The 26,174-nt window shown below is 55.5% G+C and overlaps 2 protein-coding genes across 3 annotated transcripts in view; both read left to right on the top strand.

Annotated features, from left to right (window-relative positions):
• RALGPS1 (Ral GEF with PH domain and SH3 binding motif 1) overlaps positions 1-23,785 on the top strand; it is a 329,731-nt gene extending 305,946 nt beyond the window's left edge. For both annotated transcript variants that reach the window (XM_060014138.1, XM_060014137.1), the window contains exons 15-21: positions 9,783-9,866; positions 11,253-11,358; positions 13,085-13,177; positions 13,352-13,457; positions 15,236-15,327; positions 15,874-15,939; positions 19,198-23,785. In XM_060014138.1, coding sequence (XP_059870121.1) covers positions 9,783-9,866; positions 11,253-11,358; positions 13,085-13,177; positions 13,352-13,457; positions 15,236-15,327; positions 15,874-15,939; positions 19,198-19,227 — 577 coding nt within the window. In that variant the 3' untranslated portion in view covers positions 19,228-23,785. The remainder of the gene's footprint in view (positions 1-9,782; positions 9,867-11,252; positions 11,359-13,084; positions 13,178-13,351; positions 13,458-15,235; positions 15,328-15,873; positions 15,940-19,197) is intronic.
• A 2,081-nt stretch (positions 23,786-25,866) lies between these two features.
• GARNL3 (GTPase activating Rap/RanGAP domain like 3) overlaps positions 25,867-26,174 on the top strand; it is a 152,493-nt gene continuing 152,185 nt past the window's right edge. The window contains exon 1 of the mRNA XM_060013298.1: positions 25,867-25,894. The gene's annotated coding sequence lies outside the window, so the exon portion shown is untranslated. The remainder of the gene's footprint in view (positions 25,895-26,174) is intronic.

Genomic DNA, 26,174 nt, shown 5'->3' with positions numbered 1-26,174 from the left:
TCAGAGTAGCCCTTCCACTAGCCTGTGTGCACAGGCACACACACACTCACACGGGCACACACGCACACACGCTACACCCTCTGCGTGCGTGTGTATGTACACACATACACATGCACACTCACGTACGCTCACACAGATTTGGGTGTACATTCACAGTGCAGGCATACATGCCTCACATATACACACACTCCTCCTCTGGTGTTGAGGCCGCCTGTCTCCTCAGCCTCCACAATCATAAATGACCAGAGGAGGGGTGAATCCGGCCGTCCCTGCAGGGCAGAGTGCTGTCATGTGGGGTAAGTGATCTTTGCTGAGCACTCCCTGTGTACCAGGCACTGTCTTGGTCTCTCCCAATCCTCAGACCTGGCTACGTGGTAGTTACTCGTAAAATGTCCCTATTTCGTGCCTGTGGACAGCAAGGCGTGGAGAGGTGATGTGGCGGTCCTGTCTCACCCGCCCCTGGTGGGCAGAGCTGACCCACGTCCACCTCCCCCGATCATGCGGCCCACGTCATCACCACCATGCCTCGTCCAGAGCCGCTGCGACACTGCAGGGACTGGCCCCACGTCAGTCAGCCGGTCCATCTGTCCTCGTGAAACCCTAGGTAGGGGGCTAAAGAGGGGGAGGGACGATGCCCTGAGCCCTCGGAGCTCCTCCCTCTGTCCCGCCGCAGGCCTCCTGGAGGGATGTTTGCTCTGATTTGGGGAGCACAGGCAAACGGGCCCCACTGCCCTCTCCCTGGCCGCCCCAGGGAGGGGTGAGAGCCAAACAGGTATAGGGCAGACTCCAGATCTGATGAGCAGAAGTCTGACTTTTCTCAGCACCGGTCAGGGGACTCCTGGGGCAGCCCTGAGGAAGGGGGCTTACGGGCAATCCAGCACCTCCCCAACCACGGGCCAATGAGAGGACGTGGATCCTGGATACTATCCACACCTGGACCTGCTCATGGCTCGTTCGTTCCTTCGTTCACTCATCCATTCCTCGTGATCACTCGTTCGTTCCTTCGTTCACTCATCCATTCCTCGTGTTTACTCGTTCATTCCTTCGTTCACTCGTTCGTTCATTCATTCAAAGCTGTTTATTAAGCGTTGCTCCCTGCCAGACACCTTGCCAGTCACTGAAGGTGGCAGATACGGTTCCTACTAACCACGCGCGACTGAGATCAGAGCTGCCAGGAAGGAAGGTGGTGAGAGAACTCCCGCTCAGGGAGACGGTGCTGTGCTCCACTCAGGGGGAACACCAAACGCTGTAGCGTGTCTCTTCTGTCTCTTTCACTTAGGATCTAGCATTAGACCCGCTCTCCATCTGAATGTCTCTAACAGGACTCTGGGTGGGCTTTCTGGCAAGCGCTGGTCTCACAGACAGCTGGCCTGTGCAGGTGTCCAGCCCCGCCTCCAGGAGAATGGCCTGTCCCTCACCTCCTCGGGACCCAGCTCCCAGTCCGGCCCCTTCTTGCGGAGGGGAACAGGAGACCACCTGCTTTGGAGGATGCCGGCGGGGCTAGGATGTCCCCTCTGGCACCTTCCGAGACCCAGGGTGGTCCTGACGGTCCAGACGCCAGCTGCCCCTCGGCCTCCAGCTCCCGCGGCCCAGCCTCCAGTCTCCATTTCCATCCTGCACTGGCCTCTTCTCATGTCCCCCCAAAACAGTCCACTCCCTCAAAAGCATGTGAGCGTTCTAGACTTTCCTGGAGACCCCACGGGAGACTTGGAGGGGATTTAGCTCACACGCTTTAACATCTTTGTAAAATGTTACTCGTTTCTCTCACAGTTCAGTGACCACAGTTCCTGTTGCTGCCTGGGCCTCCTTATTCCTAACCTCCGCCCGCCCAGAGCCCAGGCCCACGGGACCTCCGTCCACGCCGGCCTCCCCCATGCCACGTTGCCCCTGCTCACTGAAGGGGAACAGATTCCCTCTTCCCCGGGAGCCGGGCCTCACTCTTCCTGGCCCCAGAGACCAGCGGCTGCCCCCAAGGAACCTCCCCTCCCAGACCCCTTGCCCGCTGTTCCCAGCAAACGCTGTAAGAACCCGCTCTCCCTGCATCTTTACACGTGCATGGGTGGACGGTGGCGTCAGAACCAGAGACAAGGGTGCAGGCGAGGGCTGGGCCAGTCCCCACAGAGGAAGAGGTCCTGTCTGTTCCAGTCCCCAGAGGCCAGGCTGGGAGAGGGGGGCAGCACCTTGCCCCACAGCCCTGAAGCTTACAAGCCACAACCTTCAACTGACTTGCCCACCAGCCCCCCAGCCCTGGTGACAAGCTTGGCCTTGGCCAGGAAGAGACATGGAGCCAGATACCAGCACGCAGGGCGGGAGGCCCAGGCCAGTGACCCAGCCGCCAGCACACACCCCTCTGTTGGTCTCGGGGCACATCGTAGTCAGCCTTTGTGCTGCTGTGAACAGGCAGGTAGGACGGTTCTCGTTGTCTGGCCAAGGGTGGGATCGTGTGGCCCATCTTGCAAGTTTGCCTTCCCTGATTCACTCCCCTGGACGTTTCAGCCCTGTGGCCCCCAGGCGTCCTTGGGTGGCAGCCGGAGCTCAGGCTGTGCCCAGTGGTTCCTGAAGTGGCCAGCCTTAAAGAGCACCCGCTTTGGAGCCCCCAGCGTCCCGGGACCCGCCCGGCTGCCCTGGCGGAGTGGCCGCAGCCAGCCACTGTTCCTGCTGGGCCTTCTGCCGCTGCTCTCACCCTCCTGTCCCTAATCCAGCTCAGCCTCAGCAGGTCACAGGGCCCGTGGGCTGAGGAGGGACGGGAAGAGACGGGAGCCCTGAGGCGGCCAGACCCTGGGCAGTGCTGGTCATTTCTCAGCCCCCAGGCGGCCCCAACGACCCTCCCTGTCTTCAGAGCCCAGAATGAGGACAGAGTGGTGGTCCTAGGTCAGGGCCCTGGGGAGCCAGAGGCTGGAGTCTCTGGGGAGGGGGCAAGGGTGGGACACCCCTCACGTCCCTGACCTGGTGTTTTCTCACCTGGTCCTGGGAGTGGGACGAAGGCAGGAGAGCCCTGTGTCACATCTGCTTTCCCAGGGAGGCAGGGAGGTGGCCCCGGAAAGGCATTTTCAGTGCATCCTGGATGAAGTGGAATGTGGGAACTGTGGACGCTGCACCAGGCTGGCCTCAAGCAAACCTCAGCCTCCTCAGAAATGGCACGGGGAGCGGGGAGCATTAGTCGGGCCTGTCGGTAAGAGGTAACAGCTGCTTCTTTACGCCTGCGCTGGCACTGAAGTGAGAACAAGAACCTCAGCCTAGGAGTTAAACATTTTAAATGAGGTTTTTACAGAGAGCGAAGTGGATGATGGGGATGAACACATATGTGTGTGTGTATGAAGGTACATAATATCATTCCTCTTGGTTGTCTCTGCTTGTAGAGTTACTGAGAGACTTTCTTTATTTTCTTTTTCTGTATTCTCCAAATTTTCTACAATGGGTAAATGTTTCTTTTTCACCCAGGAAAAAGACAACATTTAACTTTCTGAAAGAGGGTGTAATCAGAAATGTTTCCTGGTCACTTTTTAAGGGGTGAAATATGAAAGCACGTCACAAAGTTCATTCCGAAATACTCAGCCATCCTTCTGCTCTAGTCTGACGTTGCCAGGCTGTGCAGAATGGCCTTCTCATGGGACAGACAGGCCAAACTATGGGTGGCGGAGAGACTAGGAGGCAGAGGGGTCTTTGGAGGAAGCCCCTCTGGTGGGAGAGGGTAAGGGAGCAGGAGAGGAAAATGCACCAGCCTCCTCAGAGCAGAGCTGTTCACTCTCCTTCCTGGGGAGGTCGAGCTGCATCAGGGGGCCGGTCACAGCTCACGGACGGACCAGGTGGGAGACAGAGATTCAATCCACGATGCCAGGTGCACAGGGGGTCATGAAGAGGACGAGACGGGAAAGCCCAGCAGGGGGACCCGAGTCAGACTGGGGGTTCATGGGTGGCTTCTGGTAGAGGCAATGGTTCAGCAAAAGCCGAGGACATTGGGTGAAGAGGACCACAGTGGGCCCTCAAGGGGGGTCCTGGGACCTGAGGAGGCTGCGAGGCCTGAGTCGTGTCCAAGGAGGGGAGAGGTGGCCCAGGGAAGCTGCGTGTCCCTGAGTCTCTGCAGGAGGGGTGGGCTCCGTGATGAGCCCTGGTCTCTGAAGTTCTGAATGTGCCTCTGCAGAGAGAGGTCGTCGTGACCTCTGGACACTGTCAGCAGCGTTGTGGGGTGGAGGGGTGGCCAGGGCTGAGGCCAGGGCCGCCTACTCTCTCAAGGACCTTGGCATGTCTCTCAAGCTCTCCGAGCCTCAGGTTCCCCAGCTCTACAGGGAGGATGCTCACAGGAAATACTGGACACATAGGTGCAGTTGCTCCTGGCGGGGAACTTACTCTGGGATGTGTATGAATTTCGCTCAGTAGGAACTTCTCGCCAGCAAGCAAGAGATCCCGGAGTCTAAGGCTGGTTGGGACGAAGAGAAAATTTCCCACCTGGCAGTTCAGTCGTCATGGGGTGGATGGGCTACAGTGCAGGCAAGTGTCTGCCAGCCCTGCTGGCCTCCAGGGTGACTCTGAATTGCCGGGAAGGCCCCTTTAAGAGGGTGCTGTCGACAGTTGGCCTGTAGGTGCTCTGGGGTGTAGAGGAGGTTGGGTGACACGGTTTCCGCACTGTGCTGTCTTTAGCCTATGAAATCTTCTAGCATCCTTAGGAAGACCCCAGGAAAGTGGAGTCATGGCAGCAGAGCCCCAGGCCTGCTACCCACAAGTCAGAGTCTTTAAAACACTCCTTTTCCTCCCGGAGAAGGTCAGAGGACTCTGGTAGATGCCTTGGGATTGCCAGGGTTCAAGGGTGCCTCTTGGGCCCCAAACTCTGCGGCATGTTAGGAGAGGGAGACGAAGTTCTGGGGGCGATTCAACTGAAGTGCAGCCATGAGGGTGGCTGTTCTCAGGGTGACCCTCACAGAGGGCCTCACTGCCCCACCCCTGTCCCCTGTGGCTGAGGCCCTGGAACCCCCCAGGCTGGTGGCCCTCCCCTTCCTAGCCCTCAGTCTGGTTCCCCGGGTCCATCGTGCTGCTCCGTTCTGCTGCTCGGCCTTGGGTGGCAGCCCAGCTGGGTGATGTGCCAAGCTTCTGACTTTGGTCCCCCAGAGATGACATCTCTTGCCTGTTGTCAGCATCGGACACTGACGTCTGGTGAGTTAGGCTCCACCCAGGAGCTCAGGCCCCTCTGGGAGAGAAGAGCGGGCAACAGTCCCTGGCCTTTTGCTTGATCCTGTGCTTGGACCTGACAGACAAGGGCTGGGCCCTGTCTGCTAGCTGCTGTGGCTTCACAGGTAGCTGAGAAATCTCTGCCCACAACCTCTCTGTCCAGCACCTACAACCTCTCAGAGTCAGGTCCTAGAAGGTGAACAGGACCCTCCTTCCATCTGGTGTTGACCCTTCTCTATGCATACCTGCTATGCTCTCCTCTCCTTCTGCAGCCCAGATTTCTAGACCTCTCAGCTCACACTGGGGAAGCTTGATGCCTCATAGCTCCCAAGTTTACATGTTATAGCTTCAGCGAGCCACAGAGCCTGACTGTCAGCCTCTCAAATCTGGTTCTTAACTGCCAAGAGAGAAAACCTGATTGACCTGGCTTGGATCAAGGGTGGTTCTGTCCCCTCAGCTAAGCATGCAGCGCAGATATGGCTCCTAGGGACCCACTCAGTGGATCAGGGACGCTACCCAGAGAAAAATGTGATTCCCAGGCAGCAGAAGTCCTTTAACAAGTACTGCAGGAAGGGACATCCCAGGCCCAGCAGAACTTAGGGTGGCAGCTTCCTGCCTGCAGATGAGGGTAAGTCATTAGGTAGCGGCAAGGACCAAGACCTGGTCCAATGGGACGGTTTCCCAGCAAGGGTTTACTGGTACAGGTGGACACTGTTGATGAACAGCATCACTTGAACCCTTCCACAGGTACACTCCTACCAGGGGCTCTGTGCACTTGAGATAGAAGAATGGTGGGGGGACTGGTACTTCTGCTAAGACAAGATTACTGAGGCCTCAGTGTAATTATTATCCAAGACTTCTTGCTCCCCACTCCTGGACCAGCAACAGAGACTCAGGGCTTTCTGATATTTAACCCCCAAGATACCTACCACCTAATGTGTACCTAGAAAACTACTGAGGAGAAGACGCCTTTCAGACCTGCCTCAGCCAGTCTGAATTCTCATGATGCTGTTGGCCTAAGCAGGACCCTGGCTGCTTCCACCTCAGTGGCACCAACCATCTTCCTCTTCCCTGTGTTGTGATCTTGGGCAAGTTACTCCACCTCTCTAAGCCTCAGACTCCTTGTCTATAACGTGGGGATAAGAACAGTGCCTGCCCCACAGTATTGTGTGATTAAATAGGATAGTGAACGAGTACTGCTTAGCACGTTGCCTGGTACCCATCCTCCCCGCCATCACCATCATCCCATCATCTGATCCTCCTCATCGTCACCACCCTATCCCCGTCATCGTCATCTTTATCATCCCCATCATCATCATCATCTTCTTCTTCTTCTTCTTCTTGAACTCGCTTTGGGCCTGAGGCGTTCCACTTGGTTGCCAGCTCACAGCTTCCCCAGACCAGACTCCCCATGAGGAGAGTGGCCTGCTGCAGCCCTCTTCCCCCAGATCCTCCTGAAGATCTGTCCCTGAGAGGGAGCAGTAGAATGGCCCTCCTGGGATACATTCTGTTCAGCCACTTGTTCCCAGTATGTTGCTGGGAAAGGTGTCTGTGGTTCTGGAGTTGGGAGCCCCCGTCGGTTGGAGAAATGCCTTTATTTCTGGAGTTCACCAGATACCACTGCCCACTCATTTTGCGTTTTCTGGCCGTGAACATTCAAATAACAAATCTTCTCAAAGCACTGGAAGTGGTTCCAGTGGCTGAAGATCCTGTCTCCTCTGTGCTGATGCTAGCCCGCCTGGGCCCAGCCAGAGCCGCCCCGCCTGTCACAGCCCTCCTCCAGCCCTGCAGTGCTTGCCTTGGGAGGGAAGGTTGGCCACCACCCTGCCTATAGTCTCCTAAAAGCTGGCCTTGGGGAAAAGTCACCATTACACTGCACTTCAAAGCCAGCGTTACTCCCCAGGCTCCAGGTGGAGCAGGCTCTGACCTCCCCTACCTGGAGTAGCTTGACTGATGCAGGCCCTTGGCTCATGTGGAAAAGACATCCTCCCTGTGTGAGCACTTGTGTCTCCATCCCTAGTGACAGGCCAATGGGTGGCTTCACCCATTGGTGAAGTGGCTTCACCTCCTTGAGCCCCAGTTTCCTCGTCTAAGACAGGGTGAGAACAGCGCCCCTCACAGAGCTGGGAGGAACGGTGTGTGGAAGCACTTAGCCACCTCCTGACGGGCGGGCGATAAATGACAGCTGCTCTTAAATGTCAGGCAGCCAGAACCACCAGGAGAAGACTCCATCGGGGGAGTCAAGGGACCAGGGACCTGGGAGGTGGCCCCAGCCCAGGAGATCCAGGATCTACAAATCTGTGGCCATCCAGCCTCACAGACACTGACAAAGCCCGCCCAGTGTGAGCTGCAGCGGGAACCTGTGAGTAGGGGTGCCTCTGAGAGCGGAACGCCAGGAAGCCGCCCACATGGTGCTGGCTCCAAACGAGGACCCTGTCCCCATGGCGGACTCCTCCCCATGCGACAACTCAACCTCTCTCCCACCCTGAAAACTGTGGCTTCAAATCCTGACTTACTTGGCTCATGCCTCGGTTAAGTGTCTTCACATCCCTGAGCCTCAGTTCCCCATTCTGGGGAGGATGATGGTGCTGAAACAAAGCTCCCGTGAGATAGTCAATGGCCTGCCACATAGGAGCGGTCATTAGTGACTGTCCCGTGAGCCGCCCTGTGACCCCCGGCGTCCCTGCGCTCCCCCCAGCAGTCCACTGCCCTTGGGAGCACCTCACTCCTTCAGGAAGAGCGTGAGGAAAGACTGCTTAAAAGCCTAGACTGGTTGGAAGACGCTGACTTAAAGCTCTCTGTCAACAAACGTCAGTCCTGCCAAACGTCTGTTAAGTGTGCAGCCACGGAGTGTCTCAAAGAAGCGGAGAGGATGATGGAGAGATGGTAGCAGCACCAACCACATCGCCCCGTCTGTGGAACAGTCCACTGTCATCACACAGTGTCCTGGGGTACCAGGAACAAAGACTCGTGAGAAGAAAGGTGGAGAAGAAGGGGCCGGAGGCTCCATCTCCAACTCCAAACAGACGGCGGCTCAGAGCGGGAATCCAGATCAAATGAGGAGACGTCCTCCGGGCACAGAGATGCTCACTGTCAGACCCTGCCCTGACTCATAAGCGATCCCGGTTACAGCTGGGCGGGGGTGCGGGGGGAGCGTCCCTGGAGGCAGGCTGTTGGCGCTCTGCACAGCCTGCTCAGGCACGGGGATGTGACGTGCCGTGGTGTCATGCCCAGCCGTGAAGAGAGGGAGGAGTCAGTGTGGCCTGTAGGCTGGGAGTTGAGCGTGTCGGGACCTCTGAGCCACGGCCCGTGGTGCGGGTGGGGTGGGCCTGTGACCGTCATCTGTCACGAGGGTTGGGTGGGGAATGGGCTGAGACCCATTACGTTCGAGGACTTGGGGGACCAAGCACATGCTGCAGCTCTTTGTCACCTAAAGAGGAGTGGCTGATGGACGAAAGGGACAGGGTCCCGGGGCAGTCGACCTGGAGGACCATCAGACTCCCACCAGCCCTGAACGTGGGCTTCGGGACAGCAAATCCAAGATGGTCATCAAGAACAGTTCCTTCTTGAGTGGAGGATGGAGGGGCAGAGAGCAGCGCAGCCCCCTCTCGGAGGAGCCTGAGCTCGGTGACGGCGCGATGCACCTGCTGCCGTGAATGACGATGACCCCACACCACCCCCCAGGTGTCCAGTGCCACGGGGGAACATGGGGCAACCTGGGACTGGCAGTGGACAACAGAGGGAACACTTGAAAAGGACGTCTGGACCTTGTCTGGCTTTATAAATTGGGTTGCATCATTGTTTGGCCAATGGAAAGCTATAGCCCAGGGACAGACCATGCTGCAGGGGTGGGGAGAAGGTGGAGGATCAAGTAGACACAGGAAGTCATTCTGCCAAGAGAGGAAAAGGATAAAGAGAGGAGAGGAAGACGGAAGCCTTCCCCCACATAGGTTAAGATCCCCACCTGCCCTGGAAGCTACGTCTTCCCCTGGAAAGGCTCACTGCTGGGGAACTACAGGTGAGAGAGCGGCCTGATGGGCAGCCCACGGAGAGGTCCTGGAGCACCAGTTCTTGGAGTCTGCAGCAGGTCACAGAGCAGGTTTGCAGGGAACCATCTGGGGCCAGCAAAGAGACTGTCCGATGGAGAAGACGTAGCAAACGGAGGAATTCAGTAGTGCCCGGGTGAATAATGATGCTACACTGCCCCACCCCATCCCCACCCTGGGCCAACACGCAAGACAGCCCACAATGCCGTGTCTGTGCGCTTTTAATTGGATTGACCATGGAATATTTGGGCTACACAGGGATAAGGGGTGTGCCTGGATTTTAGTCATCCCCTTGACACTGGAAGCAAGGTGAACATTCAGTTAAAAGGTTAAGGAAACACTTACCTGGAGACTTGGGGACTCGCCCTGTTGGAGGCTCCAGGGGTGTTGTGTTCACTAACCTAGCAGCTCCAGCTGTGCCCCAGATGTGCTTGCAGTGTGACTGAGGAGGCTGGGGGAAGAGTTGGGGCTGAGGCTTCCTGAGCTAATGACCACATAGTCTGCGATGCCCTCGCCTCCTTCAGGAGTGGTCTTTCCAGGCTGTTGCTAAAACTCAACCCTTTTCCTCTGAAGCAGGGGACGTCTCTATGCCACGCTGGGGCCCAACTGGCGGGTTCCAGTTCGGAATTCTCCCAGAACCCGGAGCTGCGTCTACAGGTATTCATTTATTCATGTGATCATTTATTCAACAAGTAGCTCTGTGGTGCTTGCTGGGTGCCAAGCACTGTGCTTGATGCTGCCGACGAGACGGACTCAGCCTCTGCCTCAGCCTGTAGGGCTGCTGCTTCAGGAAAGCAGAAACGGAACAGAAAATCACGGGTGCCGATGGGCCAGAGAGGAGGCCTCCCTGGAGAAAAGACTGGAAGAGTGATAGGAGTCAGCCAAGTGAAGTGAAGAGAGGTGTAGGGGGAAGAAGAGTACCTGCAGCCCAAGGGACAGCCCCTGGGGCCGTGAGGCAGGAAGAGCTGGGTGATTTGGGGAGTGAAGGAAAGTCCTCGTTGTAAGAAATGAGTGGGGGAGAGGGTGGCAGGCGAGGCCAGAGAGGTGGGCCAGAGCCACGCCCAGCAGGGGGAGAGGATGGTGGTCTCAAAGGCACTGGAGGGGTTGCCTGGGGGTGGGGGGAGGGTATTGGCAGAGCCAGGCCATGCTGGCCACGGTGTGCAGGGCGCGTGGGAGGAAGGCAAGCGTGGACACAGGGAGGTCAGGCGAGAGTATTGGGCAGTCGTTCAAAGGATGACCAAGTTCTGGCCTGAGTTGGGGGGAGTGGGGTGGCTGAGATGGGCATATTTAGGGCATGGGATCAATGAGTCCTTGGGATTGATGAGGTTTCGGGGGTGAACTGACGAGAGGAGAGAACCCCCAGGTTTCTGGCTCCTTCAGCCAGTGGGTGGCGATGCCTTCCACTGGGATGCGGAGGGAGCGCTGCTCGGCTTTCATGCAGGGTTGAGGGAGGTGTCTACGGGAGGTGCCTATCCAGGGAGCTGAAGCGGGTGCTTAGGCGAGCGGCCTGGGCTGTGCTGCACTTGGACTCTTCACCTGTAGGTGGCGCCCGAATCCCCATGGCAGAGGGGGAGAAAGGAGCCCTGCCGCAAAGGCGCAGGGCATGGGGGTTTGGGGCCGCTGCCCCCCTTTTTACTCCATCCCCTCCACTCCCACTTCCTCGCTGCTCCTGCCAACACAGGAAGGAGGAGGTGCTGCGCAGGCCCCAAGCTCCGCAGGTGGAGAGGAAGCCAGGATAGGGCACGGGTGCTGCTGGGGGCCTGGATTACGGGGAACGTGGGCACCAAGCCTAGAGCCGCTCAGCACTCAGAAGGACGAGGGAGGTGCAAGTTCTCAGCTGTGGGTGAGCCCAAGGCCACCGTCCTTCAGGTTTTCCAGGCCCTCGGGGCCCTCCCCTCCCTAGCCTTGCCCAGCACTGTTGAGTCCTTGTCCTGTGGCGCCATTATGGACCCGGCAGTGGGGGACCCGTGGGCCCCAGTGGGTGAGAGGGTGCCTGACCTCAGCTCCTCCAAGGCGATGTCTGACTGGTGGTCTCCCCTGCAGCCCCACCGGCCCGTGCATCTGTACGCTGGGGAGCTCGGCAGCGGTCCCCACCATGGAGGGGCCTCTGAGAAGGAAAACTCTGCTCAAGGAAGGACGGAAGCCCGCGGTGAGTGCAGAGGCACATCTGTCTAGAGGCGGCATGGGCAGCAGGGAGGGCATGGGCTCCAGAGACCGGCCAACCGGGGCTCCAGTCCAGTTGTGCCACTGAGTGGGCAGGGCCTCAGTTTCCACATCTGTAAATTGGGATAAAATAGTCCCTACATCCTGGAGGACTTGGCAGGACTGTCACGTGTGTGGCCCTGCACACATTGAGCAGGCGGGGAATGGGACTGTGTGATTATCTTGAGGGCAGGTGGAGGCCTGGAGACCCTGGGAGTCAGGGAGGGTGCTGTGCCTGAGACGGGCAGCACGGCCTGGGTGGTATCCCGATGCAGATCCCCTCCCCCTTCGGCAGCATCATGAAACGCGTGGTGGAAAGGACAGGGACAAGGAATCAGGAGGCCTCTCAGGCTCCCCCACCAGCCGCCGGGTCACCACGTGCTGAGCCCAGATGTCCCTGGCTCCGTGACCCCTCAGCCGCTTGCCAAGACCTCTTTGTTTGTTCTACGGAGCATCCACGGCAAGCTGCCTGCAAGCCCGCCTGTGAGCCGCAGCTCCAGGCAGCGTCTGCCCGTGTCTGCTCTGGCCTTCCTCTCCTGCCCTGGCTGCCGCTTGCCCCGTCCACTGCCCACAAAGCCACTTGGCGATGCCCCCTCCTGCCGGCGCCCCGTGTGAAGATGCCAGGCCCCTAGCCGAGGTGCTGCTCTAGAGGCTCCCCTGTCTTCGGGTGCTTGGTGGTTCTTGGGTGAGGAGAAGAGTCTGCATCCCAGCCCTGGGCCACACTCCGTCCCTTGGACCCAGAGTGTCACAAAGCGTCCTGCGACATGAGGCCCTATACCTGGTCTGCTGTACAGACCTGCTTGCTGCCCTGCTGTACCGGGTCGAGGCTCCAGTCATTCTGAGGCCAGAGCGAGACACTATTGTCCAGATGCTGGTTGGCCCGCTGGTGAGCGATGAAGTTAATCCAGGGGGTCATGACCCATATTTCTGAGTAGGATAGAATAGACTGGAAAATGTCGGAGTTTCTTACACATAGTAAAAGTGAATATTGTTTCATGAAGCTTCTTTCAGTTCAACATACATATGCACATGTGTTGTACACACCTGTGGGTGTCATCAAAAAGGTCTGAAAGCCAGTGCTTTCACCATCTGAGGTGACGCAGTTCCCCCACCAACCCCGCGCCCCGCCCCCCGCCGCCCGCCAGTGTGAAGAGGAGCCTTGTAGGTCGTGATGCCGAGCGGTCTGCTTCATGCCTAGAGGAACAAAAGCCACACCTGCAGCTTGGCCCTGCCAGGCGTCCCCTCTTCTGGCCATAAAAGTGCTGCCATCCGCTTGCAGCCAGAGCCCCCATTGCAGACATTACGGTTCTTCTAGGTTATGGTTTAGCTTGTCCGTGTTTTGAAACTCTTTTTCCCCAGGACATTCTTGGGTTCAGGTCACCTGAATACATAGAAGTTATGCCTTGGCACTGCCCTAAACAAGGTGGGAAAAGGAAAGGCTCTTGGGGTAAAGGAGAGGGAGGGCTTAGGCCTGATGAGCTGCTGAGGAGTCTCCCTCCTCTAGGCCCTGGGAGGAGTGGCACTGAGGGCTGGCGGGCAGGGACGAGATGAGGCCTGCGCTGGCACCGCTCGGGAGGAAGGGCCCCCCCTTTCCACCCATGTAGCTGGGTCTCTAGCCAGGCAGTGGGGGACTCTGCCCCTCCACTTGTGACATTGTCACTCTGCCTCTGCAGCTGTCCTCGTGGACCAGGTACTGGGTCATCCTCTCAGGATCCACCCTCCTGTACTACGGAGCCAAGTCCTTGAGGGGCACAGACAGAAAACACGTACGTTCCACCAAAGGCCTCTCTGTGCTGCCACTTCGTTTGGTGCGAAGTGCAGCGGGGTGGGTGGAGGTGGGCAAGGCGGCGGGAGTGGAAGGAACCTTGCCTGGCCCAGGTCGGCCTTCCTTGGGGAGCGGAGGGTGTGGGCCTCACGGCCGTGCTGTTGCTCCTCTGCAGTATAAATCCACACCTGGCAAAAAGGTCTCCGTCGTGGGCTGGATGGTGCAGCTGCCCGATGACCCCGAGCACCCGGACATCTTCCAGCTGAATAACCCCGACAAAGGTAGGCAGCAGGCCAGCGCTGGGAGCCTGCAGCTTCTCTCTGCCCTCTTTCTTCTGCTGCTAAATGTGCGTTTCGAAACAGTAGGGACTTCTGAGGCTGCTGCTTTCCTTTTGCTTTAGGGTCTGATGTTCACAGGGTCCCTCGTTGGTCCACAAAAGCTGCTTAGATCGTGGTGGGCGTGTCCACTGAGCAGTGTGCATGGCACATGGCAGCCGGAATCCTTTTCACCTATGGCTGCTGGGGCCCATCACCCCTGGAACTCTAGCCTCAGGGTCCTGGAATGAATAACATAGCGCTGGATGAGGCAGTGACCATGCGGCTGGAGGAGTCTTGGGTGTTGGGAGATTTCAAGGCCCCCCCGGCATTGCCTGTGCCGTGAGACTCTGGCGGTGTCCTGATCCAAGGCCAAATCAGAGAAGAAGCCTTCTATAAAAGCTCCAACTTTCACTTGCCCAGTCACCTCCCAGTTCCTCCTGGTTTTATTCTTCCCCCATGAGCATGCTGAGAAGAAGGAGAGGTTCTGCACTGAGGTTCGGAATAGGCCGTGCTAACCTCCTTGGCGGCCTACGTCACGTGACAAAAGCCCGGCTTTCCTGGGTCTCCTAGCTAGGCAAGTTCACTGGAGCTGTAAAGACCCTGAGCATCTTCACACCTTCACAGGAATGTTCTAATGCAGGGTTCATGTACATACGATTGCCCAGGGATCTTGTAAAAATTCAGATTTGGATTCAGTGGATCTGGGGTAGAGACCAAGATTCTCTATTTCTAACAAACTCCCAGGTAATGCAGATGATGGTGCTGGTGGAGGGTCAGGGTTTGAATGTTGTTAGCTGGGAATTAAAGAAGTGAGAGCCTCAAGGAGCCCAGGGAATGGAGAGAGCCAAGTCCTCTGCTCTGCTTCTGAGTGATTGAACCACGTATGGCTACGCACACGTCATAGTGTTTCCTCAGGCTGGTTACCATTTGAGTTTCTTCGCGAGGCTCTGGGACCAGATTAGAGGCGGTTTCTTTAGGAAGTAAAGGTTGTACCTATACCAGCTTGACTTAAAGACTGTATGGTCATGGGGTCCACAGGCCATTCTCGGGGCTGAGCCCAGAGGAAAGCACTGTCCCCAAGCAGAGGGAAATATGACACAGCAGGTGGCCAAGGTCCATGGATAGAATGCAAAAGGTCTGTGAGCTTGGGTGGCAAAAAGATCACATCTCTGTTTCCCATGACCTCTAATTCCTTTAATTATAAGTGTTAAACTACTAACTAGAATGTTCACAATACCTGTGATTTTATCTGCAAGAGAAACCACAGATATTTTCACATCACGTATTATTGCAGATATCTTAGAATAGCATTTTTGTTCAGCTCTTTGCAGTTACAGTACAGTATCAGACCTGCCCCCAGATCTTGTCATTAGCGCATTAATAAATGAGCACGTCGAGAATGATATCACTCATTTATTTTTTAGCAGTTTGGTAACTGTATTTCAGTATTATTGATTTTCTTTCTATTTTATTTTATGCATTTGAAATATAATTCTGAGAAGGGTCCACAGGCTTCACCAGAGCCAAAGGCACCGTGGCTGGAAAAATGGTTAAGAACCCTGGTCCAAAGAGACAGGCGGGGAGCACGGGAGCCTCCTCCTCTACGTGCCCCGAGCTTGCCTTGGGCTGCTCCTGACTTTCCCTTGTTTAGTTACCCAGGTCCACGTTTATCTTCACGCCACAGTCACAGGCAGACCCTCCCACGTGACCTTCCTCTTAACCAGTGGTTTTCTACCCATCAGGCAATGTTTACAAGTTCCAGACTGGTTCCCGGTTTCATGCAATACTGTGGCACAAGCATTTGGATGACGCATGTAAAAGCAACAGGCCTCAGGTAAAGTCACCAAAGTCCTGCTTGTTACCTAAAATACCCTCTCCCACCCTCGGGACTAAGGGTCGCTAGAAAACACACCTCCCTCCTTCCCCCAGAGCCTATCAGCTAAGCTCCCAGGCGCCCTCTTTTGATCAGCCTTTTCCCATGAGACAGGGCACCCCCTGCCCCTCTTGGAACTAAGCCCAGCTTCAGACTAGAACTTTGAATCTGGCCCCTGTGTCTTTCCTACTAAAGGAAACGCCACAGAAACATCCATCAGAGATAGGTTACAGGTGGGATAGTGCCCCAAGGGTCAGGCCACAGCGTCTACTGAGGTCACCCCCCGAAAGCTGATTCATGGGCAAACTCCAACCTGACAAAAGGGCCTCCCTGCCCCCAACAACCCTTAGGAATAACGATAATAATAGCTCATTTGTTGAGAAGCAACCATGGTGCTGCTGGTGAGTGGGGCTGTACGGCCCCTTGGCATGCTTGAACCAATAGGACCTCTGGTCCGCCATGCCTGCCTGAGGCTCTGCTCCCGCCCCCCACTGCTGCCCCTCCCAGGACCAGGCTTCAGGAGAAATGCTTTACGTGCAGGAATTGGCCGAATCCTCCCAACATCCCTGTGAGGTAGGTTCCCATACTGTCTCCGTTTTATGCTGAGGACACTGAGGCTCAGAAAGTGGCAGACACTTGTTTAAGGCCCCACGGTGAGTAAGATCTAACCCCGGTCTGCCTGACACCAGAGTCTGTACTTGCCGGCCCGGAAATCTCCCGCCGCATGCTTCCTGGGGGGGAGGCGGGGGGCGGGGACCTGGCTTGCTCAGCCTCCTGCCATCGAGCCAGAGGCCTGGAAGCACAGCCTCTGCTGTCCAGGCTTGCTAGAGGGGTGGCTGCTCAGCCCTCATACCAGCCCGGACAGCAGGTGGGCTGCTGGGGCCAGGAGCACTGAGCTTCCCTGACCTGTTCCCCAGGGATGAGCTGGAAGAGGGGCTGGGGAGCCGGGTCCCTCTCCTCCGTCTGGAGAGAGAGCGCCGTGGCTGGAATAGACGGTGGCAGCTTCGAGGAGGAGGAAGGTAGTGCCGAGTTCACAGCAGGCGTGTGAGGCCGGGAGGGCAGGGGCTGCAGTGGTGCTGGTCACAGCACAGTCACAGACTTCCTGGCCCCTCAAAGCAGCTCTCGTAAGGCAGAGGGAGGTCTCTAGTGGTGTGTCCCATGATTCTGTGCTCAGTTTGGGCCTATTCAGGATTTTTCATCTGTAACATCGATGAGGACACATGTAACAAGCTGATCAAATTCTACACGATAAGAAGCTAGACGGCAAAATTAGCAGAAAGTCCTCGACAAACTAAAACAGTAGGACAAGACTGATAAAGGGATAAACTTGAGGCACCACAGGGAAACTGAAAATAAATTGCATTCGAGTCCCTCAGCTCACTTGCTAGAAATTTGTCTGGGGCGTATGCGCACACATGCACACACAGGTGTATGGGTGAGAATGTCCACTGCAGCATTGTCCTTAATAGAAAGAGGAAAAAAAGCACCTGGAAACTCGGCGACCCTCAGTAAACCCCTACTGTGTACCCCCGATCTGTGTGTGATCACCTGAAAGGGGCTCCAAGACATACGTGAAAAAGTGAAGTGTAAAAACACGCGTAAGGGCAATCCCATTTGTATTAAAATACACGTGCATATTTATTATATGCGTGTCGGTGCCCATAAAATGTCTAAAATGACGTGCAAGAAAACTACAGCTCTGCGGTCTCTAGACTGTATTTTGTGCTTGAGCAAATGTAACTGCCCATCTCCACGATGGGGAGACCACGGTCTTTGGTTGAAGGTTACCTCGAGGCGATGAACAAGGTGCTGCCTCAGGTCACGTTAAGAGAGGAAGAGCGTCCTGACCTCCTCCGCCCTGGTCACTCCGTGCATGCCTGGGGTCCCTCCTTAGCTCTGAGGGCCACTCTGAGAGCACACTGCACTGGAGCTCACCTGCCACACACAGGTGACCCGGAGGAGTGACAAGGACTGAGGTGGGCCACACAGGTGGTGGGGGCAGAGAGAGGCAGGGCCTTGGTGTCTGCTCCACAGTGACAGTCGTGGCCCTGGTGGGGGGGCAGCCGGGAGCAGGGACGGTTGCTCTGAGCAAGTGTCCTCTGGCTCTCTGGGGGTGGAGGCAGCCTGAGGGTAGCAGCAGCTGCGCAGCAGGTAGCAGGGAACTGGGTCAAACCCACTTGGTAGAGGAGGTGTTTGGTCAGAAAGACAAATGGACTGAATTTCACGTCTGGCAAACATGGTATACCATGACAAGCTTTGGCAACGTTTAAGTATTTTTGTCCAGTTTTTAGACCTAAGGGAGACGGTCTTCTATATTTTCTACTTTTTTCCCTTTTTATTTCTAATTTACTTTCAAACAAATGTTCCCACCCTCTGCTTTATGTAATAAGGAAAAATTGGCAAAACTAAATATTCCACAGCAGAGGACTATTGAAATAAGCCACACTACCTGCATGTGATGGCACGGGGCTCCGATGAGGGCATTACAGAAATGCATCTACTCCGGTAGAAAATCTCAGGGACTAAGGTGACTTTTCTTTTTTGTGGAACTGCATTCCTTAAAATTGTGTGTGCTAGCGCTGAACACACTTCAACTTTATCGATAGCATATGTGTAAGGTGTAAACCACAGCAATAAAGCAAACACTCGTGCACCCACCACCCAGTCTAAAGGCAGGACCTCCCCAGTCCTCGGAACACCTCCCTCCCAAGGGCTCCTTCCTAATTCTGTCTCCCTCCCGCTCACCTGTGCCCCATGACCACTCTCCTGATTTGTTTGTTTCCCTTAAAATGTGAACACATGTGTTTGGTTCCTTAATGTATTGTCTGGGGTACATTTTTTAAAACTTTTTTTTAAAGAATAGAACCATAACTGTCTAGTTTCTTCTGTGACTTGCTTTTCTCCTACAGTATGTTCCTAAGATTCCTCTATGTCAGTGTGCATAGTTGTCATTCATTTACTTGTAATTTTTTTTATCAGTTCTTCTGTCCGTGATCCCAAGAATGATTTCCTGCTTTTGGCTATTCTGAACAGTGCTGCTGTGACCGTTCTTATAACTGTCTCCCAGTCAAGGAGATGCATTGTTTCCAATTCATCATTTTGACCAAATTACCACCAAGATGGATTTGTTTTTGATGAAATTGCTTCTCATCAAATTTCCTGGAACCCCACGGCAGTGCTGGGGGAGGAGGCCTGGGGCTGGGGGCGTGTCCGCAGCTTTGAGGGGAAGGAGAAACACCCTGACCTTGGGGCTGGTGGTCCCCCCAGTAAAGGTAGCTGGGATCTGGGCCTGGGGACACAGCATGGGGAGCCTTGGGGTTCCCGATATCCCCAAATTTCCCCCTTCTCCTTGTGCTTCCACTTGCCAACTCCTGCCACCCGCTAACCACCCCCTCGCCTCTCCGGAGGCATGTGCTTATCCTGCAGGATTGGTCAGTTCTCCTCCCCAAAATCACTTATGCTTTAACCCAAGGATAGAGGTTGAGAGCGTGGGCGCTGGTGTCTTAGCCCTGTCAGTCACCCCCTGTCACTTCACCTCTCTAAGCCTCAGTTTCCTCATCTTTTTAATGGGGATAATTCCAGTACCTGCCTCCTGGGGTTGTTGTGAGGACTCAGGACACAATACAGATGCGGTACTCAGAGCCTTGCCTGGCACACAGCAGCCCCATAACACGTGGTGGCTGGTACCACTGCTGTGCCCTCTCCCCTTCCCTCACCACCCACTCATTCACAGACTGACTGGGAGAGGCCTGAACCCTTCCCTTAGGGACCACCCCCTGTCCCCTCCTGAAAGGTCAGAACTTTGACAAGAGGCTGAGCTTTCTCTTCTAGGTACCTGCAAACCTTATGTCATTTGAATAAGTCTCTGCAGGACTTAGCGTGACTTCAGAGGCCTCTGGGAGCCGGCCTGGGACTGGTGGCGAAGCGCGTGTCCGGGGCACAGGCCTTTGGTGGGGTGCTGGGAGACTCAGAGCTGGACTCAAGGGGACACGGCCGAGGCCTCACAGTCCAGAGGGCTCCACCGGTGCGGGGGTCCGCCTGCCGATGCCCAGCCACCCCCATGACCCCCATTCTGCAGCACCGCCTCACGGGGCCGCGATGGGTCCCCAGACTGTACAACCCGTCCTCCCTCCCTGGGCCCTCATCCGTCCACCAGCTGCTGCTGCGACCAGAGAGCGTCCGTCCCACGTTGGGCCCCCAGTGCTTTCTCCTGCACAAAAGAGTGGACAGCGTCCCCCCGCGTGAGGGCTGGAGGGAAGGGACAGGCGGGGACTGGCTCCAGTGTGCCGGGTCGCTTGCCCACAGGGCTGCCTCAGATTTTGTACAACCCCGAAGCGTCCTCTGCGTGTGCGTGCCGTGTCTGTGTGCGTGCAAGCGAGCGAGCGTGGACTCTCCGAGAAACATGCATTTTGGCACAAGACTCGTGACATCACACACTTCATTCTCTTTGAGGCCCTGCTTTAACCTTAAGCGATAGGCTGGTCCACCGAGGAAGGTCAGAGTGAGAGCCCGGATTCCTTCTGTGTTAAGGGTCCCTCGCATTCTTTTACTGTAAACAAACAATGCCTTAAATCGTGTCTTGTTTTCTGTTCCTATGGGTGCTATTCATCCGGAAGGCCTGCTCCCTGGGCCCCTGGGGCCCTCCCAGGCCTTGTTGCCGTCAGCTCTTCTGAGGCAAGACCCAGCTTCGGGACCGTGGACTGGGCCGGCACTGGCCTGCTTGCTTCCTCCCAGCCCCACTCCCGCAGGGTCTGAAGGCCCTGCTCTTCTCACCCCTCCCCCCGCCCCCGGGTCAGCATGGGAAGTCGTGACGCTTTCTGCCAGCTTCTCGAGGCCTCCTGCGCGCACGATGACCTGACCGGCTGCTCAGAAGCTACTTTGCACCGACCTCTCCCCGAGCAAGGCTTTTGCTCCCATCCTCTCACCCCTTTGCCTCCACTGCCAGGGCAGGGCCACTGGGATTCTTGATTACACTGGGGAGCTGAGTGACACTGAGGCCTTAAGCTCCCCCATTCTTGCCCCCAAACACAGTCACCAGCAAGTTCTCCATCATCCAAGTCCAAGGGCACAATTGTTGACGACCATGGTGACGAGAGCAAAGCCCTGGGGAGGGGACGGTCCGAGCTCTGCTTTCGGCTGAGAGCTCTTCAGGTGAACAATGTCCTTCATCTGTCACTCCTTGTCATACTTTTAAGTGACTTTTATTTTGCACAAATACATTTTTATTTAAAGTAATGAATAAAAATTAGCTTTATTTATGGTAGCTTTTATCACCATAGCTTCTCCCTTCAGCCCTTCCCCACCCTCTCTCCTTCCCTCTCCCTCCCTCTCTTTCCCCCTCTCTCTCTTTTTTTAATCTGGGTGTCCTAATTCTGAGAAGGAAACTCTTAATGATTTTCTGAAAGAGACTGAATTTCTGGGTCCTTGTTGCTATTGTGGTTTCAGAGCTCACACTGATCAGACACCAAACGACTCTTAAGAGTTTCTGGGCAAGATGCTTCAAAACAACATCTTAACCAATAAACAGTAATAATAGGTCGACTTAAGAACTACCAAAGGACCCACCACTGTATTTTGATCAAACGGTGACCACTTTTCTGAAAATTCAGATGAATTGGTGAGGAAAGTAATTGTCATCAGGTCTTATTTTGTGGTTGAGTCTTACTATGCTCCGTAACTAACCCTCCTTCAGAGCAAAATCTAGAATACTTTCGTGCCAGGAGAAACTCCAGATGGTGAAATTGAGACCAGCAAACCTTGGTCATCGGTGCTTTGCACACCCTCACGCAGCTGGGGTCGAATGCTCGCACCTAATTCATACCAACAACTGCTCAAATTAGCATCTGGAGGCTGAATGAATACAGCAGACACTCCAAACATCTCTCACCAGAACCATGCAGTGTTAACGCTTTAACTTACATTGAATCTGATGCTACCTGTTAATTTTTTTTTAAGTCTTAAGTTTAAATAAAATTGCCAGACTACTTTCCTTGAATTTCTCTACTCTTCAAACTCTCCTGGTTTTTCTGACATGAAATTATAGAAGCCAATCCAAAAACCTCAAAATTTCAGACTCACACTAAATCAGGCACTTTCCTGCCCTTTACAGATTTTCCTTGTCTTTACAAATGTTTTCCTCTGAGCCTAATTTTGAAATAGCACAATTGCAATTCTTTTCGAAGTGTCTAGTCTTCTCACTAAAATTGAGATTGATCCCATGTCCCCTCCCGGAAACATTCCTAGCTTGGATTCTCACAGAACTGGTAAGAACCTTGAACTTACCAGAAGAGTCCTGCAGATGAGGCTGTAAGGCACTTGGCTCTCTCCCAGCAGGGGCTCTGGGCCAAGCATGTGAGTTAAGTGCTGATTGTTTTCCAGTGTTGGTTTGTCCCTCAAGCTGCAGGTGAGGAGGCCTGCAAGCCAGGGACAGAGGGGGACAGGCACAAAATCCCAAAGGGGAAAGTCCCCGGGTAGATTCTGGCCCTGGAAGGTAGCATTTCTGGGGCTTGCTCTTTGACCAGCCATGGTGCACAAATGTCTGTGAAAACATTGAAGGTGACGTGTCTTGCATGCATATGTTGTATCATTTTTTGTTAAGCAGAGAGATCGTGGCAGCCCAGGATGAAAGGTTTAGAATGCTATCTACAAACTGGAGTAGGTAGCAGGTATCCTCAGTATGCCGCCCACACAGCTCACTCCCCTCTCCCCGGGAGTAACTCTCACCCCTCTCAGTCCGACACATTTTGTAACTCAAGGTCAGCTAAGTGCATTCTGACAACTGAAACTTCGTGGAGGATAGATTTGGTGGAAAGCGGTAGAAATATTGTTCTGAGCTTGCCCAGTGGGACAGTGTGGCCTCCCTTCCCTCCCTGAAGAAGCCTGCCCGTTCATCACCCTGTCCCCTGTGGACCCTAAAGAGAAGACACTTGAAGGGGTTCTGCTTATGAAAGAACCCGCTCTCTCTTGCCAACTGAGTTTATAAAGTGTTTTTTCTTCTTACCAATATGGCCAGTATTTCTTTCATCGTCTTCCTCCCACCTCCCAAGCCCAAGAATTGTATCTTTTAGGATGCCACTGTACAGGTGGAAAAATGGTCCATGGAAACAGGAAGTCATTCGCAAGCAGGGTCTGCTTCCGTTCCACAGGCGAAGTCTAGAGCTCTGGATCCATGTTACTGTTGCTTAGAACCAGGTGAACATTGCTAAAAACACAACCTAACTTATTTTTTGTGACTTTCATGAAGCACTTTAATCAGCCCCACATTATTCTGCATGTTGGGTGACTTCATGTTTTAAAAAGAAAAAAAAAAAACTACAAGAGTCCCTCTGAAATAACAGATCCTCTGTGTGAAACCACCCATTCATCCATTGATTCTCATCTCTTGTGAGTGCTTCCTGTGTGCCAGGCTCCACCCAGGATAGAAATGTCTGAGAACAAGACAAACCCAAGCCCTGCCCTCATGGAGCTGACCCCTCAACGAACAAATAATCTTCACCATGCCATTTCCTCTCTCCCAGCAAGACCTTGCCTCCCTCCTAGCACAGGGTAGAAACCAGGTGCAGATTCCTCCAGAAAAGCTTCAAAGAGCTCAACAGACTGAATAGTCCAGTTGCTGTCCTAGCGACTGGTTGGCACAGAACAGACAGGCACAGAGCTACGGCTGAACACAGTGAGGACTCCGAGGTGGAGCCAGAGGGTAGGGTCAGAATGCTCACAGCATTTACTTCAGAGGTTTTTTGGTTCTAATTTCAATGTTAAAGACAAGTACAGCATGAGTGAGAGCTGCATCTCCTTGGGTGTCGAGAACTCGCCCCATGGACCACCTCGCCGCTGGTGTTGCACAAGTGTGTGTGCGCCACGGGCAGCCCCGAAACCCCTGCTCGCAGCAGCAGCGATGGATCATCTGTCGGTTCTATAACCACTCATCTATCTCTTTCTCCATTTCTGAATGACTGTGACCATTCAATAATGAAACAATAGTGGTTAATTTATTAGTATGGTATAATCTTCAATAAATTCTGTGCCAAAATGCATGGTTTTCCACTTAGCATTCAAAATGTTGCATAGAGAGTAGTTTTCAATTTCTTATGTATTATTCAAAGTAAGTTGAAAATCAGTTTTTACATTTTAATTTGTCTCCTGTTCAATCTGTTGCACTCTCCTGGGCTGTCTTTTTTCCCGGCAGACCCCCTGCATGCAGATGTGTAAGGACTCTCCCTAATTCTTGTGAACTGTCTCATCCACAGTAACCACTGAACATCAGCCCTCTGTGGAATTCTTTAGATTTTTGGTGAAGTATTTTGTTACCTCAGTCTTGTATCAAGTTGCTGTATTTTTCAGCTTGTTACACTGATAATTGTTTCACTAATTAAATAGTTTAGTGTAAACATTTTGTTTACTTTGAAATTAAATGTGTTTTCCAGTGAATATTGCTCAATTTATTAAAGTCACGTGCGTTTATTTAGCCAACAGTTGCTATGCCAGACACAGACATGAAGGAGGTGTGGGCGCTCAGCTAAGAGGTTACTAGAGCATAAATGACATACAGGAGCAGTGCCCTCGGGGAGGGACAGAGTCAGTGCTGTGGGCACTCCGGGGAGGCACCTGGGGGATTGGGGGAAGGTTTAGAGGGCAGAGGCGTTTGGAGAGTCATTGCAGAGATCGCTGAACCCATGGTGGGTGGGAGAGGCAGGAAGACAGAAGAGAAGGAGCAGGATAATTTGGGGAAACAAGCAACCCAGTCTCACTGAGTAAAGGATTTGGGGGAGCAATGGGGTCCCAGTCTGAAAAGATGCGTTGAGGGGAGTTCATGATGCTAAGCAAAACCCGGAAACCCACTCTGGCTTGCTTAAGAGAAGAGGCACCGTCTTACAAGGATTGTCCCATGGAAACCTGAGGGGAGGACGGAAGTGAAGTCGCAAGGGGCAGGAAGGAGCCCCCTACATCTTTTCTCTCCCCTACATTCTCTCTCCAGACTGGCTTCTCTGCTGGAATGTCCGGCAGTGAAGGAGTCCAGGCCTTCTGGGAAAGCACCTTGAAGTTATTGAGGGAGTGTGCACCAGGGGGTGACATGATCCAAGATGACCATGGGGACCCCTGGCCCCGCCTGCCTCAGCTTCCCAGCTAGTGCCTTCCAAAGCTGCAGTGGCCGATTCTCCAAGCTCAGGCTCCTGCACACACACTCCGCAGCCTCTGCTCCACCACCCCGGTTCCGGGCCAGTATGGCCACACCTCCCTAGCTATGACAAGCCCCGCTGGCTGAGGGGCCCTAGCTCACCTGCTCCTCACGTCTTAGACGGTACAGTGACCCACAGCTTTACCCGGATGGGGTCGCTGCCCTCAGCCCCAGGGCAGTGTTCGAGGGCTGTGAGATGGATGCATCTGACGGTGCAGGAAAGTGATGAAGTCAAGACTACAGCTCAAGCCTGCCAAGCTCCAGCCCCTCAGCCTCACTGCGATAGGCACCACAAACAGCACTTGGAGAAAGCAGTACCTCCTTTTGATGGATGGAGAGATCGGCAAGCTAACGCAGACTCTACGGTAGAATTCCTATTTAGCCTCGAGGGCCGACATCACACCCGAGAATGTAGCCAGCAGGCCAGGACCAGGGCACCCGCGGAGGTGAGGTGAGTGGGCGGGGCCACATGCGGAGGCGGTGCTGTGGGCGGGGACTGTCCGGGCTGGGTTGAGCAGGGCTGGGAGCTTGAGCTTGGCCGGCACTGTCGAGGCGGGGAGAGGGGGCGCTTTGGAGAGAAAAAGCAGGGCCTTGTCTATGGTTGGGGCACGGGGAAAGGCGGCCCTAAGAGGGGACGGTGCTACGTTAGAAAGGGCCGAGAGGTACTGAGATGTGGAGGGGCGACTCTCTGAGGAGCCGACCCTTGGGGTGAGGGCGGAGGCCGCGCGCGAGCGCTCAGTAGTGGGAGGGTACGTGGGTGGGGCCTGGGTCGGTGCTGAGGGCCACGGAGCGTGAGGGGAAGGGCCGTGGACTGTCCGGAGCTGAGGACGGGTGGCATTTTAGGCTTGTGGGCCTAGCAGAGGTGCTGACAGCCCACACAGGGAACCCCGCGAGGTCTGTGCGGGAGGGGCGTGGCTGGAGTGCGGGGCGGAGCTGGGGTGGGGTCTGGACCTGGCTGAGAGGCGCGGAGTGGGCTGGGCCGCAGTTCGGGGCGGGGTTGGGCGGGGTCTGGACCTGGCTGAGGAGCACAGAGTGGGCGGGACTGAGCCTTAGGGCGTGTCCAGGGCGGGGCCTAGATCCCGCCGAGGGGCACGAAGCGGCCGGACCGAAGTTCGGGGCGGAGCCAGGGCGGGGCCTAGGCCGGGCAGAGGCGCGCGGGGCGGGGTGTGGGCTGCGGCGCGCGAGCCGAGCGGCCCGCCGAGCCCCGCCGAGGCCCGAGCCCACCCGAGTGCGCCCGAGCCCGCGGCCCCCGCCCGGGGCGATGGAGCCAGAACCCGGCGGGGCGGCCGCTGCGCTCCTGCGGCAGAAGAGGGCGGCGCTGCGGCGCAGGGGGTGCAGCTTCGAGAGCCCCAGGTACAGCGGCCCGGGAGGGGTGCGGCCGGGAGGGGCGGAAGTGGGGAGCCGGCCACGTGGGGGGTGGCCGTCTGAGGGGACCGAGGGCCGCGAGGTCGCGGCGGGGGGAGGGGTCTCGGCTGGGGTGGTGGTCTGAAGAGATCTGGCGAGGAGCCTGAGCACAGCGGCCGGGAGTCGAAGGGGGCTGGGCTGTCCGAGCGGCAGGTGCGGGAGGGGGTTGCCCCAGAGAAGCACCTGACGGGAGTCGGGAATCCAGACCCGACTGTACGGGTCCAAAGCG

This window comes from Delphinus delphis, chromosome 6 (genome assembly GCF_949987515.2).
Source record: "Delphinus delphis chromosome 6, mDelDel1.2, whole genome shotgun sequence".
Classification (NCBI taxonomy): Eukaryota; Metazoa; Chordata; class Mammalia; order Artiodactyla; family Delphinidae; genus Delphinus; species Delphinus delphis.
This window is presented reverse-complemented; position numbering and strand designations above follow the sequence as displayed.